The 17,647-nt window shown below is 40.9% G+C and overlaps 1 protein-coding gene across 1 annotated transcript in view; it reads left to right on the forward strand.

Moving 5' to 3' along the window:
- Positions 1-17,647, forward strand: part of trim71 (tripartite motif containing 71, E3 ubiquitin protein ligase) — a 48,052-nt gene that overhangs the window by 19,683 nt on the left and 10,722 nt on the right. The window contains exons 2-3 of the mRNA XM_042506770.1: positions 5,982-6,149; positions 15,134-15,268. Of these exons, the coding sequence (XP_042362704.1) occupies positions 5,982-6,149; positions 15,134-15,268 (303 nt within the window). The remainder of the gene's footprint in view (positions 1-5,981; positions 6,150-15,133; positions 15,269-17,647) is intronic.

Genomic DNA, 17,647 nt, shown 5'->3' on the forward strand with positions numbered 1-17,647 from the left:
AGTGTGTATGTGTGTATATTCATAATGGACGAGTGTAATAGGCAGAGAAGGAGAATGAGAAACATCCGGTGCACTAATGAAATACAATAACTCACTTCCCCCAGTGTGGCCGAGCCCTGCTGCTCCGAGCTTTATAGCTGCTGATGGCATGTTTGTTGCAGCCCCCCCCAAGCAGCAAAAACACCCAACATACTTCAGCTTCACTCTGCACGACGTGTGTCTGTGCAGCCGTTTGTTGTGCATTTTGCACACACATCAGTACATCAGTATGTGCTTCTCCTTGTATATTTTGTGCGAGCGTGCGACATGTTAATGTGTAATGGACAAACTGTGGAGGTGAGTCACCTCTGACTGATCGCTCCCCCTCTAGGCTGTTCTCTGTGGAATTTACAACTTTCTTAGCATGACACCACGCCTGTTCCACATCTTTTAAAGTTGTTTTTCACATGTCTGCGTCACATGCACTCTAGAAGTTTTTGGGTGTGTTCTTGCATGTGTGAGGGTATCCGGCATGGCCAGTGAGTAGCATGGCTGTGAAATTCCTGCTCTGTTCTCGTACCACATGTGGAACGGAGCAGCTGTGTTCCTGGCTTGCAAAGCATTTGGCTTGTGCATTTTTATATCCTCATGGATTGGATGCAATTTTTGGCTTGTAAATAATGGGTTTCCAAGAGAGGCAGATAAAGACAGAGGCAGGCAGAAAGGGAACAGCATCCCTCCATAGCACCTTTGGGAAGAGCCAGTATCCTGTATGAGTCAATAATATTGACTGGCATTCCAAGAGGCTGCTGTGTTATGTAATTCTACATCCTTGTGTGTATGAGTGAGTGTGTTTCACTTCGAGGACTGTTGAGCTGTTGATGGCACATCAGCAGCAGTTTTTTATTATATTTATTAAATATATCTGAAGCCTCTTGCAGCTGTTTGTCATAGGATCGAATTCAGTGAAATATGACTCCAGTGTTTTCAGTAACACGCCCTGCTGTTTTTGTTTCCACATACAAAAAGCCTGAATGTTAACACAGGTAACACAATCACATTGATTTCTGAACAGTTAAAATAAAGCTTGTATAGATGTTCAAATAAAAAAATGGATTTCCTTTTTTTTAACAAGCAAGCAAGCAAAACTTGAATTATAGAACACATTTCATTCAAGGTGAAAGCCAAATGTGTTGCACAAAGTGTGAGTTACAAGCTGCAGGCTCAAAACAAAGCTGTCAGCAGACAAAAGAGATTCAAATCTATAAAAAATCAAAATAAAACTCATAAAATATTAATTAAGATGAAGAATAAACCAATAAAACATACAAAAGCCTGAATCAGAACTGATAAAAAAAGTTAAAATTAAATGAAATGATACTAAAATCAGACAATTTAAAAAAAAGATTACATGATAGATTAACCAATAAACCAGTAAAAGTAAAAACACACCTAAGTAAAAACCAATACAATAAATAAAATAAAATATGATAATACTTAAAATAGTCAAACCAACAAGTCAACTGTTTTCTCTAATATAATGTGTGTTACATATATAGTTTTTAGGTATGGAAATCACAATATTATCACTATATTTGAGTCATGATATAATATTATTGCAATTTTAAATGTTTCAAAAATATTCCTAGTATTGGGATAACATATTTGACAGTATATTGCAATTTATTACCTTTTTTCAACTGCAAATTAAGAAAAAACTTTGTCAACATCTAAGAAGTAAAGGTTTTCAGTCTGTTCATCTCACTTCAGTTAGTTTTATTGCAACAGCATGTTTCTAGTATACTGGAAGAAGGAACTGATTCTTTTGTTCCAGTAGGCAACAATATCCATCCATCCAACATCCAGTATCCAAATATTGGTGGAGAATTCATTTATTGACTGAAGTATGTCGACCCCACCACGACAGGTGGAGATATACCCCCTTTAAGCTAGTTGCTATATTATTTATACATTCTATGATATAGACCGAACCACAATCATAACTGTTTATACAATAACTTCAGGGTAAAAAACTGCCGCATCACATACATCAAAGGGTGCTGAAAAAACCCTGCCCTCATTGATTAGTTTTAAGCGGCTTAAAAAAAATCTAATCAGTTTAAGTGTACGCTATATTTAGAAAATTTTTACTGCTTTACCTTGCTGTCAGACACCTCTTACTGACGGGGATTTGAAGCTGTTATATCAAAAACACCAGACTCCACTGAGAAAAAGTCATTTTACTCCACTGAACAGAGGAGCTGCTGCTCTGCTGCTGTGTTGGTAAAGAGGAGACAAGATGGTGATCCAAGATCCAATATAGTGAACACTTACACTGATATTGATTTTTTTAGGTGGCTAGAATATGTTTTGCCGCGGCTCCGTCCACAGCAGGACATCACTTAGCCTCTGTGCCGGTGTTGTGGGACTGTACTTTATTTATCAGAGGAGGGGGGTGGCTGGGGTGTGACTTTTTTTTACTTAAAATTAATAGAAAATACTGCCTTTTCAATTGGTATGTCCCTCACCTAAGCCAAAATTAAAAACACAAGTCCCTCCTCAGTGCTTACATTCTTTAAAGACCTGGCCCATTTTGCTGCTTTTTCAGCCCTTGGTTGCACATTATATTGCTGATAGTTTTCCTCCCAGTGGATGTGGTTTTCAGAGCATGATAAGTTGTGCTCTAGCATAACACCTTTGTATTAGCAGCAGGAAATGTTGGTGGCTGTGCATGTGACCGTGGTGGGGATACAGTTGCGGTTACCTCAGCCTCTTCCCTTGAGCAGTAGGTGCGCTGCCTATAAACATCACTAATAGCAAGTCAGTGAGTCAGCGTTTCTACGTCAGGATCTGCTTTCTTATCACCACACAGAATTTATAGTTCATGAAACCACTCGTCATGTAATGGTCAATACTGGAACAACGTCATTTGATGATCTGAGAGCTTCACATCTCAGTCCTGTAGATACTGTGGCTCCATCGCTCACTACAATCCACCCCATCAATCTGCCTGTCCCTCAGCCCCCAGCTGCCTGAGCCTTGTGTCCATCATCGTCCACCTCCACCTTCCTCCTCCGCTCCAGCCCAGCTGCATTCTTTGCCTTTGTGTGTCCCCATCCCCTTGGAATTTTGAGATGTGGATGGGGGTAGAATAGGACAGGAGGGCAGAGCACTGAGTGACGGAGTGGTGCAGAGGCTGTAGTGGAGGACAGGGCTCAGCAGAAAGAGGGACAGCAAGAAGAGGACGAGAAAAGAAAAGGATCTGAGAGGAGCTGCGGGAGGAGGCTGAAAGGAGGGGGAAGTCAGATAAAGGGGGAGGTGTGTGAGACTCATTTGATTATGCCGCTCCCCGGGGGAACAGCCATTATTGATGGATTGATTGCAGGCCCCGCCCCCTCCGCTCAGGTTTCCTGCTATTGGAGGCCATTAATCTGCTGTCTCTTTGGGATATGGAGGCTTGTGCATATTTAATTAGCCTTCCATTACAAACAATCAGCATGAGACAGGAGCTTTGAAGCAAAGCTGAGGTTTTAGCACCTTCAGTGACAATTTTCTTCTCATCCTGAGGGACTACTTTTTGTCAACCATGATTGGTGCAGCTTTTCCTTCTTTCATCACAGTAGTGTGGTACATAGGTGTATATGTGAGAAAAGTTGCAAAAGAAGACCTATAATTAAGGTTTATTAACCCTTTGAAACCAGAGCAATATGGCTTGATTTCTGTCAAAAACATGGGAAGAAGGCAATGAGCAGTGAAAGACAATATTACCCAAAAATTTGCAAGAAATTAGTAAAAGTGAAAGAAATTAGTAAAAAGTACATGAAAATAACCTGAAAATCATTTTACAAAACAAAGACAAATGAAAAAAACAACTGCAAAGAAGTAAATGACCTGGAAAAGGTGCTTAAAAATTATAACAATTCTGTGATCTAATTTTAAATATGTAATTGGTACTGTCAGTCTGTACATGTTGACACATGAGAAGAACAAAAGTTATGACTCAGGTTTAGCAGCTACGATGACTAACAATATTACAAAAAAGTTAATTAAATAAATAAATGAACTAGAAATATCTTAATACCTGAGATTTGTGTCTAAAATAACTTTTTAAAAAAGGGCATATTAAATAGAGAGAGAGCAACATAGGTAAAAACAAAGCAGCAACATACATACAAGTTAGAATAAATTAAAGTTTTTCCCCAAGCTCTTTTCTCTTTCCCTAGATAATTTTTTCTTTTTGTTTTTGAAATAATTTTCTAAATGGAAAATCCATCCATCCATCCATTTTCTTCTGCTTATCCGGAGTTGGGTCGCGAGGGCAGCAGCCTAAGCAGGGAAGCCCAATCTTCCCTCTCTCCGGCCACTTCGTCCAGCTCTTCCTGGGGGATCCCGAGGCGTTCCCAGGCCAGCTGAGAGACATAGTCTCTCCAACGTGTCCTGGGTCTTCCAAAAAATCACACCTTTTTGCTCAGGGTTCAAAGGTTTAATTGCTTGCATCTGAAAGCAGCACAAAAAAGTGGTGTGGCTCCAGGTATCAAAGGGAAATAAAGAAAATAGTACATTCAGCTACCTTTACTTAATTCTTTCAGGCAGAAATCTCAACCATGAGTCTGTTGCCAACATAGTTTCAGTAATAAATGGTGTGAAAAATGTGACATCCCTTTATAGCCCTCCTGCACAGATGTTCAAAGGTAGCTCAGAATGAGTATTGATCCAGTAGTGGTGTTGTTCAGCCCCTCTGTGCCTCTTCTTGCTCTGTGTTTTGGAAGAGAGACTGTCTCTGGGGTGTCCAGGCCTCTATGGGCCTCCCTGGAAAGACATGCATATGCATGACTTGTTTATCATTCATGGTCCTTTCTCATTAATTAGCTTTGTGTGTGTGTGTGTGTGTGTGTGTGTGTGTGTGTGTGTGTGTGTGGGGGTGTGTTGGTGTGTGTGTGTGTGTGTGAGAGAGAGAGAGAGAGAGAGAGAGAGAGAGAGAGAGAGAGAGAAAGTCGGGGAGAGAGCGAGAGAGAGAAAGTCGGGGAGAGAGTGACACTTTCAATTTCTGTATTCATCCTGCCACTCTCATTCCATTGTCGGCCTGGGTCACTAGAGTAAAACACGTTAGCTTTGCTGAGTTGTCCTCTAACAAATGACTGAGATGTCCGTGTATGTGTTTAACTAAACATTGACAATGATCGCATTGCTACAAGTCAATATCAAAACAATCAAAATATACAGGTCCTTCACTTCTGTTGATCTGGGGTCAGTTTGGTATAGTTTTAGTACTGCATAGAAATTTTACGATTGCATTTCTTTAAAGGGACAGTTCACCCCGGAATCAAAAACACATATTTTCCCTCTTACATAGCACTCAGCTTTTGGAGCTCAAAGCACCAAAAAAACCCAAAATATTTGAAATATTCAATAGTAATTTCTCTTCCCAGAAATCATAATCTGCTTACTCGAAATAATTCACAGAGCTTGTTTTGAGTAGTTTCAGGTAGGAACTATTTTCTGTCTAGGGACTACACCCACCAAGGGTATCACGATACAGAATAAAGCGTACATCTACTGCTAGCTCACCTAGCACCACTGAGCTAGCTAATGCTACAGCCCAGCCAAGGAGGACGCCATTAATGTTTACATCTTGCGCCATCACATGCCTCATGTCAGTAACTAGGTGCACACTTCCTTCTGCTCAGTGATACAGTTGCTGCCCACAAAGAGGTCTGTGGATTATCTTGAGTAACTGGGTCATGATTTTTGAAGAGACATTGCTTTGAGTTTTTCAAATCTATTTTTTGGCTCTTTGAGCACCACAAGCTGAATGCCATCTAGTTCCATTATATTGGAGAGAAGGCAGACATCTCTACGACTGATATCTCCAACACTCAACAACTCTATCTAAACTATCTAGACTGATCAGCAACGCTACAGGCAAGAGGGAATACACACACATATATACATATTCGTAACACAGAACTGATCTGTGCGCGTCTGTCTTCCTGTTTTTGCAGGTATTTCTCTTCTTCTGTGAATCTTGTTCGGTGCCTATCTGTAGGGAGTGCAGCGTGGGCCGTCATATCGGCCACACCTTCGTTTATCTACAAGACGCTGTGCAGGACTGCAGGGCCATCACCATCCAGCTGCTGGCAGATGCGCAGCAGGGACGTCAGGCTGTGCAGGTGAGACAGAACACACTTTCTCAGGGGTTAAATAAAAGTCATTCAGGGATTTATTTATTTGTTTGTTTGCTTGTTATTCCCTCTTTATCTGAAACCAGGAAGTTAGATGTTAGATTTATTAGTCCTTTTTTGCAACAGAGTTTAAAAAATGAAATTACAATTGTCCTTGATCCTGCTACATATTTGGAGTTGAAGGTTGAGTTGGTTAAAATCAGCAGCTACTATGAAGATTCTATCCAGTTGCTTGGTGATGTTGCTGCTGATGGCATCGTTCAGCAGCGCTGAGGCAGAGATGGATTTGGCCAATCAGAGCAGAGCTGTCACTCTCTGACAGCCCGCACATGGGGGACAGAACATGTTTCTATGAAAAGAAACCAATATTATACAAGAATATAAAGTTTAAAGTACAGTATACTTAGTACAACACAACAAAAGCAAATATCACAAATCATCCAAAAACACTAATCATCAAAACTAACAATCCAGAAAAAACATGTATAAAAAGAAGAAGGGTAATAAATGATTCTCCCAAAATGTTTTTAGAGATAGCGGCAAATTCAGTTTTTGTGATGGGACCTAGGACAAGAGGACAAAGCAGACAAATAACACAGTTCCTATATAGGCTAAGCTGCAAGGACATTTGATCATAAAAATGACATTTTTTGTGTTACAGGTAATGACACCTTTAATGTTGTATTTTTTTTTACCAGAATGAGAGCAGTATTGAGGCAATCATAAAATAATACACATTAGGGCGGGGTGATATGGTTTTATAATAATATCACAATATTTTGAGGCTATATCCATGATACAAGATATATATCTTGAAATCTTACTAATATACATAATTATTAAATGAACTGCAGTTACTAATAAGATAGCTACTTACATAAAATAAAGTTACATGAACTATAGATAAATGAAAGTATAAAGTTAAACAAAGAACTGTCAAAGTAGAGTTAAATAAAACATGGAGAAAGCTGCACCAAGTGCATCAAGTATATTTGTATATTCACACTCCCTTAGTTCTGTGTCTGACTTTTCATACGCAAAACAAATCCAAACGACAGAAGGAGCCCCTCTTTTGGGTAGGAGCTCCTCCTGGTTTTGAGTCAGCTGGTCAGTGTCTTCTGTTAAATCCCAGCGTTCAGTATCGCTTTCCAGCACCTCAATATTTCTTTGTTTTGCTGGCGTGTGTTGTGTAGACAACCCCTCGGCCACGTGGAGGGATGCAAAGCGTCAGATGACATAAATGAAATGAACGATACAGCATAGTATAAAAAATAAAGTTTTTTTTAATCATTAGATGATATATTTTGTCATATTGCATAGCCCTAATTCATATTCTTGTCTTCGGTTGTGTTTTTATATCTGAACAAGGCCAGATGTTGTTAGAATTGAACTAAGACAAAGTGGTCTTATATCACTACACTGGATTCAAATCGGCCAACCTGATGTGACGTTACTTAATGAAGCCAAGAGCTTCTCACATGAGTCTTTAAGGTCTGACAAAAAGAAAATCCTTAAGAAGGTCACACCACACCACACAAGTCCTCACTCATCCGTCTCCCAGAGAGACGGAGGAGAAGCATAGGACAGCAGCTGTGTGTTTCTGCAGCGTCCCTCAGCACAGAGCGGTTCAGAGAAGTGACCAGCGGCGGGCTGCTGGGAAGCCTGAGGTTAGAGGTGTCCAGCTGGCCCTGAAAGGGGGTGGGTCGCACGGGTGAGGTCTGGTGGGGGCAGGGGCTGAAGGTCAAAGGGGAGGAGCAGAAGAGGATGGGGGGAGGGTATATGAGGTATTTAAAGGATTTCAGAGAAAGGAAAACTCCCCTCCTCTTTTAAAGAAGTGGAACACTTTGCCCTCCCTCTATTCACTCACTCACTCTCACCCCCAATCTCTACTCTCACTCCCACAGAGAGCTGCTTGGTATACGATCATGTTGTTAAATAGCATGATAATGGTATTACTTATTAATAAAATAACTTTTTTTGTATATCGCCTTTAAAATCACAGTTTATGAAGCGTTTTGACATACAAAGCAAAGCAGAGGCAAGAAACCCTAGAGGCGGTAAAACAACAGAAGGTAGTGAATAATGCAGAACAGAGGCCAGACAAGAGTTAAGGTAGAATTAAACATAGAAAAATGTTAAAAAATACAATAACTATATAAAGGTAGTAAACACAGAGCATCAATAATAATAAGAATGATTAAAGCTTCAAGCAGCGATGAACGGGCCCTCGCACCCCCACGCAACTCGGGGTAACTGGCCTTACTCCAACTTCCCCAATCTTAAATTGTAGTGGTTTAGACCATTGAGTGAGATATTTCACACGGTGTAGTACTTCCTAAAACCGCTAGGTGGCCCTGGAGACAACACAAAATCTAAGTCATCCTGGTCTACATCATGTTTAGACCAAACCATGTAAATTGCATGTAAATCAAAAGATGATATTGTTACATAGCATACTTCCTGTTATCAGTAGGTGGTGCATTGAGTATAACATGTTGATGTGTTCAGGGCCACAACCTGTTCACGCCTGTAAAATTTGGGGCAAATTGGTTATTACAAACTGAAGTTACAGAAGCTTCCTGTTTGATGGCGACTACTGCATTGCCATGGCAACGAAGTTCATTGAAAACGTATGATCTTCACAAGGAGGCATCATGAAGGTCTTACAGCAGGTTTTGTTACCAAGTTTGAGTTGAATGTGGTCAATCTGTAAGGGGATGCAACCTAAAATATAAATCATGTAAATTCCTGTTTCCAGTAGGTGGCGGCATGCCGAAAAGTCAAGTGAGCCATGCAGATGTGTTAAAGTCTGCACTCTTATCAAGCATGAGAAATTTTGGGAAGATTGGACAATGTCTGGCTGAGTTACAACAACTTCCTGTTTCATGGCCAAACATCAAAGTTGACAACCTAGCCACGCCCACATGGTGTGATGAAAACTCAGAAATTGAATAACTTTTGATGTCCCATGATCTTTCATTTCAGTGAAAGTCGGAACAAGCAGGCAGAGTTTCAAACCTTCAGTTAGATATTTCATGTGGGGTAATGCTTCTTGTGGCCACTATGTGGAGCTAGAGACCACACAAAATGTAAGTCATCTTGGGCTACATAATTTGTACACCAAACCATATAAATGTCATGTCATCAAATGTCATGTCAAAGTATGCTTGTGTTAAGAGGCTTACTTCCTTTTTCCATTTGGTGGCGCTGTGATTATCATGCTTAATTGACATGACGATGTGTTCAGGGCTGCACCTTGATCACACCTGTAAAATTTGGGGCCAGTCGGTTGATGCAAAGTGAAGTTAGAACAACTTCCTGTTTGTCAGCGAAGACCATGTTGCCATGGCAACAATGTTCATGAAATAAGCTCTGAAATCACAAGCAGGCATCATCAAGGTCTCAAAACTTTTCTTACCAAGTTTGAGCTGAATATGGTCAACCTGTAAGTAGGTGCACATCAAAATATAAAACACTGTTATGTGCTCGGACCCTAATAATAATTCCTTCAGTTTCAAGAGGGTTCTTGCACCGTTCGGTGCTCGGGCCCTAATAATCAGGATTGAGACAGAATAAAAAAAAAACTTAAAAGATCAAATTAAAAGACTAATAAAAAGACAAATTAAAAGACAAAATGACGTAAAAGCAAGGCTATTAAATGGGTTTTAAGAAGTATGTTAATAGAAGTCCCTGATTCTGAAGCCTTATCTCCTCAGGCAGGTCGTTCTATAGCTGAGGGGCCCTAATGGCAAAACACGGGTGGGTTTCCATGAACCCTCAGATTGCGCGAATTTAAATTGGGAATAAAAATTATGCCAAATGGAAACACATCAATCTTGAAAAAACTCCAATATATCACAAAAAAATTTTTACACTCACATGAGGTGGTATTTCAGGCAATTTATAAAGCCATATTTGGCAAAACTGCATTGGAAACACTTTTGGCTTTTCTAGGTCACATGATGTTATGGCTGTGTGCTTGTCAGTAGGAACTGGCTCCCTCATGATGCAGCAGGAGCTACAAGAGGTGATATTGCATCACATAACTCTTCAAAAGTTGAGCAGATCATCCAGAATTTTTGAATCCACATTGCCCTGTGAAATTGTGGGCTATCAGCTCCCAGAAATCCCTCATACTTGCCTTTCCATTATGGCTCCATAACATGCCTACTTGGCCTTGGATTGGAAATAATGACAGCTAGTGTGGTGGCTGCAATAGATATAAATCTGCTAATATTTTAAACATCCATCACCATGCTTCTTGGAATGATATCACCAGAGGAAAGTCACAGAACATCACTCAGTGGAAACACAGTCATCTCGAAAATGTGATTCATCGACATTTTGAAAATATGAATAAAGTTTTATGAAAATCTGTCATGGAAACCCAGCCAGTGAAAACACGAGTCTGCCTTTCTGTCTGCTTTTTTTTTGGTTTTTTTGTTTTTTTTTGTGTGTGTGTGTCCATGCCACTTCATTGACAGGTGAACAGGAAAACAGTAAACAGCAGTATGAACAGAGGTCTCTGAAAACTTTTCAGTGGTTTCTGCTCTTTAAATATCTCTTCCTTATTCAGTCTCTCTTTCGAACTCAGTGCAGATGTATTTGGGTCGTTGTTTTAGTGCAGCTTGGGAAGAGACAGATTGTAATTAGTGGTGCCATGCCATTGCATCTTGCTGGTTAAGGAGCTGAAATCACCAAGTTCACCCGGGTGTTGTGTTCTCATCAATGCTGATGGGAGACAGAGGCGATAAAAACTGTCTGCTGCAGAGTCAATTCACCCGGATGTGAATGCTAATCGTTAAAAAGCCATGTGTTTTTGCCAAGAATTTTTGTGCAGTGGGAATGAGGCTTTATGTAGCTAGGGGTCAGTCCCAGACAAGCTGTAAAAGTGATCAGTAAAATCTTAAAATCAATTCTAAAACAAACAGGGAGCAGGTGGAGAGAAGCCAGGATTGGATGTCATCTGTAAAAATGACAAATTCAAGGGCAAAAGGCAAGAAAAATACAGTGCATGTTTTTTGCTTTGATGGCTGTTGGATCAAAAATTGCTGTTTTAATGGATTTCAATTGTGCATTTTTTGGACTTAACAGTATGAATGTAACAATTTAGTTTCCACAGTGTATGTTAGACTTATTGTAGGAGCTGAGCTGGAAGTTCCAGGATTAAACAAAAATACACACTCTTGACAAAATGTATGCTATATGCATGAATAAAGCCAAATTTAAAAAAGATAAAGAATCAAAAGTGTGTGAAATGCACCAAACAGACCCCAAGGCTTAACATAGAGCCACGTTAGCTTACTAGCTAATGCTAATGCTGAGATGTTGTTGTCATAAACAAAACCTTCAGGACATCATTTTTAAAAAGCACTGGAAGCACTTTGTCTTTTATGAAGCGCTCCCAGCGCCCTGCCACCTCCTCTCTGCTGGGGAAAAACACTAGGTGGACACAGGCCCCTAGTCATGCCTTTATGCCCATGTCTAAAACACTATGAGTTGCATGTGCTGAAGGGAATATTTTTTTGTGGAAATAATTAATTGATGAGTCAATAAACAACAAAAACTTATATTCAAGCAATTTTAATTGGTAATTAATTTTGATCATTTATCAAACAAGTACATAAAGAGTTTCCAGCCACGCTGTGCTGATGAGTGTGAGCTGATGTTAAAGTATCACAACAGTTATTTATACCGTGGTGGACATGAATGTCTGAAAAAATATTGTCTGTGACCGATGTGTTGAGAGCCTAGCCAAAAGGGGTAACAGTGATAGGTCACTCACATGAGTGTTGTGTGGTGAGCCTGGAAGGTGGGGCAGTGAAGGTAAAGCCTCTCCTGAAACATGACGCTGGCATGTACTATCTCCTCAGCAGAGCTTGACCTCTGTGTGACTGGGTCACACTCTGTACCTTAATGGATGGGTACTTATGTCACTCTGGGTGTTCTTCAAGTTCCAGCATATCACAACATGGACGTGCTCAGTTAAATGCCAGACATCAGGCCACGTGTAGTGTACCGCCAGCACACACGTCTTCTCCACCAGTGAGTCATATCACCAACTGCAGCAATGTGTTTAAAGAAAAATCACCTGCATATGTGCAGCTGAGTCACAGGAAACGCCGCCTGCCATCTGGCACTGCGTCCTGGTGTTTGGTGAATGTTTGTCCATTTTGTCTCAGGTCACCATGGGAGTAAATGCTGACGCCAGATAATATGTAAACACACACACACACACACACACACACACATGCGCCTGTCCCCTGAGGTAGGAAATTTCACCCATTATCTTCACTGACCTCCGACCTTTGCTTGTGACCTCCTGGTTGGCCGGAGCTCCTTCCCTCTGCGCTTTGATTGGTCAGTTTAACGCTCTTTGTGCTCCAAGCTGTGCTCTTCTGGGAATGTTGAGGGAAAAAAAGAAGATGGAGACACAGAGACAGAGGGGGAGATTATGAGACCAAGAAGCAGTGGGCCAGGGTGTGAACTAGAGAACTAGGCTCCTCATACCTCTTTTCCACCACGATTCACATGTTAATGCAGGTTTTTCAAAATGGGTCAAGCCACTAAAAATAGGCTATAGACCACTTTCCCATTGCCAGGAAAGCAGAGCTGTGTACACTGTTCTGCATCAGACAAGTATGTCTTTCAGAGTGTGTGTGTGTGTGTGTGTGTGTGTGTGTGTGTGTGTGTGTGTGTGTGTGTGTGTGTTTTTAAACATTTTTTTATGATGTGTACATTTGAAGTCACCGACAGGCTGGAGAACAGGTCAGCAGCAAACTGTTGAAATTTCATGCTCATAGCTTGAGCTATTTGGCTCATCTGTTTCTTGCTTGTGCTGAGAACCTTCATAGTATTGTCCATCACTCTGCAGAGTATTTGTGTCCTGCTTTAGTTGGCCCTGTCATACGTAATGTGTGGTTTTGATGCCCCCTTAAAACTTGTGAGCTCCCCTGAAAGGTATGGTTTGGTTTGCATTTGGTAGAAGACAGAAAAAAAGGAATTAAAAACAAACAAAAGAAGACTGAGCTGAAGTTAGGGAATGAGTAAAGGAGGAAAAAAAACGATGGATAATTATTTGTTATTAAGAAGAGTATTGGAGAAGGAACGTGGAACAAGGAAACATGGGAAGAAGGCAGTGAGCAATGAAAGACACAAAAATTTGAAAAAAAAAATGTGCATTATAGTTTTTCGCTTGCTTTTTTCCTAGACATTTCCCCTAGCTTCTTAATAATAATTCTCTAAATCTACAAATTTGTTGCATTTGTGGAACAGTTCTTGTCAAGTTGCTTGTTGCCTTTTTCACACTGCAGAGGACAGAAAATAAAGAAATATAAAAATTAAAAGCTGAAGAAGACTGAGCTGAAGTGAGGAAATGAGTAAAGGTAAAAAGTAAAAGAACATTGGAAACGCACAAATTAATAAGAGTATTAGAGAAGGAAAATTAGCATTTTAGAGAGAACTGGGGAAGGTGGCGGTGCCTCCTCCCACACTACGTCATGATAACACTCCCCCGATTCCTCCAGGATTCCCTCCCTGCTGTTCCCTCTCTGGGGGTCAAGAGAAAAGGGCTCTGCTGGCAGGCTTTGTTCTTGGGGTGGGGGGGGGGGGGCGGTGTGGGGGGGGGGGGTATGTGTCTTAAGACAGGGGTTGCAGATCATGACCTGTAGAGGTTTAGGTGACCTTTGATCCCTGCGGCCAATATCACAAAGAGGGCCTTATCCCACCTCCCCTGCGTCCCTGTGAGGTCCGGTTCACCCTGTGACCTCCCTGAAAAAACGCCAGAGGAAAAGCCAGATAAAACACGGCGGGGGAAGGGAGGAAGACAAAGAGGTAAATGTGCTTTTAGCTCAAATTGTGGGTTGTAAAAGCTGTAACCCTAAAGTTGATGCTGTTCAGTTTCAGTGCTGTGTTTCTAAAGGTGATGAAGAAAACAGTCTCCTCATGTCATTGTGCAAAAGCCCTGATTAGATATCACTCTTGTCTGTGTAGTAACACTCACTGGGGGACAGAGAATCTTTTCCAGCAGTGTTAACTATTAAACTTACATGTTGACATGTTGCTCTGAGGGGCTGCGTATTGTATAAGTATTTTTTGACAGTGGCTACACTTTGATAGGGGTTTTGAGGACTGAGCAGGCCAGCTGGGAAGTTGCATCATTGTGTGCAGTGTGAAGTGACTTCCTATTCCTGACCCATGTTTCCTTTTCCCCTCGAAAGGAGGCACCAACTGTGAGAAAGTCATAGATCACAAACACTGAGCAGGTGTTTACCAGGAAGATGTCACATATAGTGTCCTTTCTTTTTATGTTTCCTGCTCCTCTGCATCCTGCTGCTGAGGGTCATCTGTGTCCCATCTGAGTTAGAAAACAGACCAGGCACTGATCTGTCTGAGCATTTAGACACTCCTGCCCGGTCCTGAGTCACACTCCACAGTAGACGGGTTTCCATTAACCCTGAAACTGGGCGAATTGAAATTGGGAATATAAAATATGCTTAATGGAAACAGGACTATCACCTCCCAGAAATCCCTCCCCTTTTATGTGAGAGCGGTCCCACATAAAAGGAGCCTGCCTTTCCATTATGGCTCCATAACACCACAGGTGGCCTTGGATTGGAATCAATGACAGCTAATGCGGTGGCTGTAGTAGAAATAAAGCTGTTTTGAACATCCGTCGCCATGCTTCTTTGAATATTATCACCAGAGAAGTCGCAGAACATCACTTTATGGAAACACAGTCATCTTGTAATTGTGTTTAATCAACAAATATTCAAAAAATTCGCTTCAGTTCTGTAATGGAAAACCGCCTAAATAATCATGTACCTAGTGTCTTTTTATTTCTGTCTCACTGTTTGATTCATTGTTATTATTGGAAGTGGTCATTTGTAAAATCCTGTCACTAACTGCCAAATAATCTGACAGGGCGCTCTGGCACATCAGTATGGTCACATGTTTGTGTTTTGTTTCCCCAGCTGAGCATGGAGAAGGTCCAGGCCATGGCAGAGCAGGTGGAAATCAAAGCCAAAGTGGTGCAGACTGAAGTGAAGGCCCTGGTGCTCAGACACAAGAAAGCGCTGGAGGAGAGGGAGTGTGAACTGCTGTGGAAGGTGAGCTGCTACCCTCATGTTAATCAGTGTCACGTCAGTTCCTTCACTGGGCACTTAGGTTTTGGTCTGAGGCCTACAGCTTTCAGTTCAATGTGACACAATCGTCCATTAACTGTGAGACGCTGTGTTTCTAAAGTTTAATAACAAAGTAGCTGCTGTCAAAAAATAAACTTTAATACGCAACTGTTAGAATAATATTTTAAAAATACGGTTATAAGGAAGTTTAATAAAGTACTTTTATAATGAAATTGTGAAGTTATAATTAGATAAATCAAAGCGAGATGCACAGTGCTTTTATTTTGAAGGAACATCTCAGGCTGAAAGCGTCTGTTATAGATAACTAAATTGGATCTTATCCTGAGATTCCCTCATGGTGAGGAAGGATGTTTGATTTTAGTGGAGCATGTAATGTCTTGTCAGAACTCATCTTCATCTTTTTTAAGCTAAACAAAACCAAGGAGCTAGCTGTTCACCTGGAAGTTCAGCTTGCAGCCTAAGCTTCAGGAACCCTCTGCAAGGGCCTCCCAGGTTTACAGTTACCCACGGAACAAGTGGGGTTTTGGGTGAAAGAAAGAACCCTCAACCCCTGAGGCCCCTCAGCCCTGACTAAAACCTGCCTCCAAATCCCCCTACCCCAAATGAGTCACCACAAAAAAGGAGACTGCACCACATGCATTACATGATACCAATCAAATCTCTAACCCACAATCTCTATATCATATCAATAAATTATAAAATATGTGCATTTACATGTGCAAATTTTCTGCCATGGCCTTGACAGATCATAGCTGAGGGTTTACACTAACACCCAGCAGTCTGCCTCACTCTGATTTCTCCTCTGCTCCTGAGAACAGGCTCAGTGACACAGTAAAAACTGACCTGTGTCTTACAGCCTTAGATCTTACAGCTCTGATGTGTGTACGTGTGTGTGCAGGTCAAAGTGTCAAAAAAAAGGTTTACACTTACCCATGTTCCCTCTTTAATTCTTTTTATACCATTACAAGACTCACTCTATATACCTCACCTGACAAAGTCATTACAGGCAACCAGAGCGCCCCAAACACACACACACTCCCTGTACTGTGTAAATGTGCAGCTCAGATAGTATAAAATAATGGATGTTGCCTTCATGACATACCCGATTCGTTGGTTAAATATTATATATGAGTCTACTTGGGCTGGTATAAATATATATATATATATATATATATATATATTTATACCAGCCCAAGTAGACTCATATATAATATTTAACCAACGAATCGGGTATGTCATGAAGGCAACATCCATATATATAGGAGAGAGAGAGAGAGAGAGAGAGAGGAGAGAGAGAGAGAGAGAGAGAGAGAGAGAGACACACACAAGGCACACGACACACGACACACATGCACAAGGTTACCATTCAGTGTAACTAAGTAACTAAGTAGTGAGGTTTGAGTCAATCTTAAAACGTTCCATTTTGGTATGTGTGTAATGTCTGTGTGTAGTCTTACTACTGTTTAAGAAATGCTGAGAATTTCAGTGGTACCTGGGGGAAGATGAAGGCCTCATGTAAAATGGAAAGATTCTGAGAATTAGTGCTTGTAGAGCTGGAAGGAGGCTGACTCTCCACTGCTTAATACTTTTTTTGTTATCAGTGTGTTTGGTTTCTCTGTTTGGTGTAAGGGTTTATGCCTTTTGAATAGGACTGAGACAATTGGTTAGAAAATTAATCATCAGCAATCTTTTCATTTGAAGTAAAGGTGAAGATGGCACCTTGGTCATTTCAGTGCTGCTCTGCTGTGCTCTTTGTATGAGGCTTGGCTGGTATGTAATTTTTCATACTTTCATATCTTCCTGAAATTTCTCTAGGGTTTACAGTATATGACAGACATCCCCCACTGCAAGTGTGCTACTTATTACAGCTTTTCAGACTAATAGATACACAATAGAAACCAACAAAATGTTAAGAAAAGTAATATGCACGGCTATTTTCCTTATTAAACAGAGAAATACAATTTTCCCTCAGTCATGGAAGACTGACAAGGCTTAACTGCCTCATGAACTCATCATAAAACACATAATTCAAACTCAACAGAAACAAAATAAAACTCAACTAAACCATCTTGGTTACTCTAATTTGTTATGTTAGTCAGTAAGTATATCAGTAAGCCCACTGTTCCAACAATCGCCAGCTCCAGTTTGGTCAAAATTAATCCTTAATTCACGAAGTTATATGTAGAAATATGCTGTTTTTCCCCACGCTCCCTCTCTGACTGCTGGCTGCCGGCTGTTTATAGTCCTGTAACCTCTCCCTCCACCACTAGGTGTCACCGTGTCGTTTAGCTCAGCTGCCAGTTCCACAAGGAAAAGAGAGACTGAGCTCTGGTGGTGCATGTT

The sequence above is a fragment of the Plectropomus leopardus genome, chromosome 18 (genome assembly GCF_008729295.1).
Source record: "Plectropomus leopardus isolate mb chromosome 18, YSFRI_Pleo_2.0, whole genome shotgun sequence".
Taxonomy (NCBI): Eukaryota; Metazoa; Chordata; class Actinopteri; order Perciformes; family Serranidae; genus Plectropomus; species Plectropomus leopardus.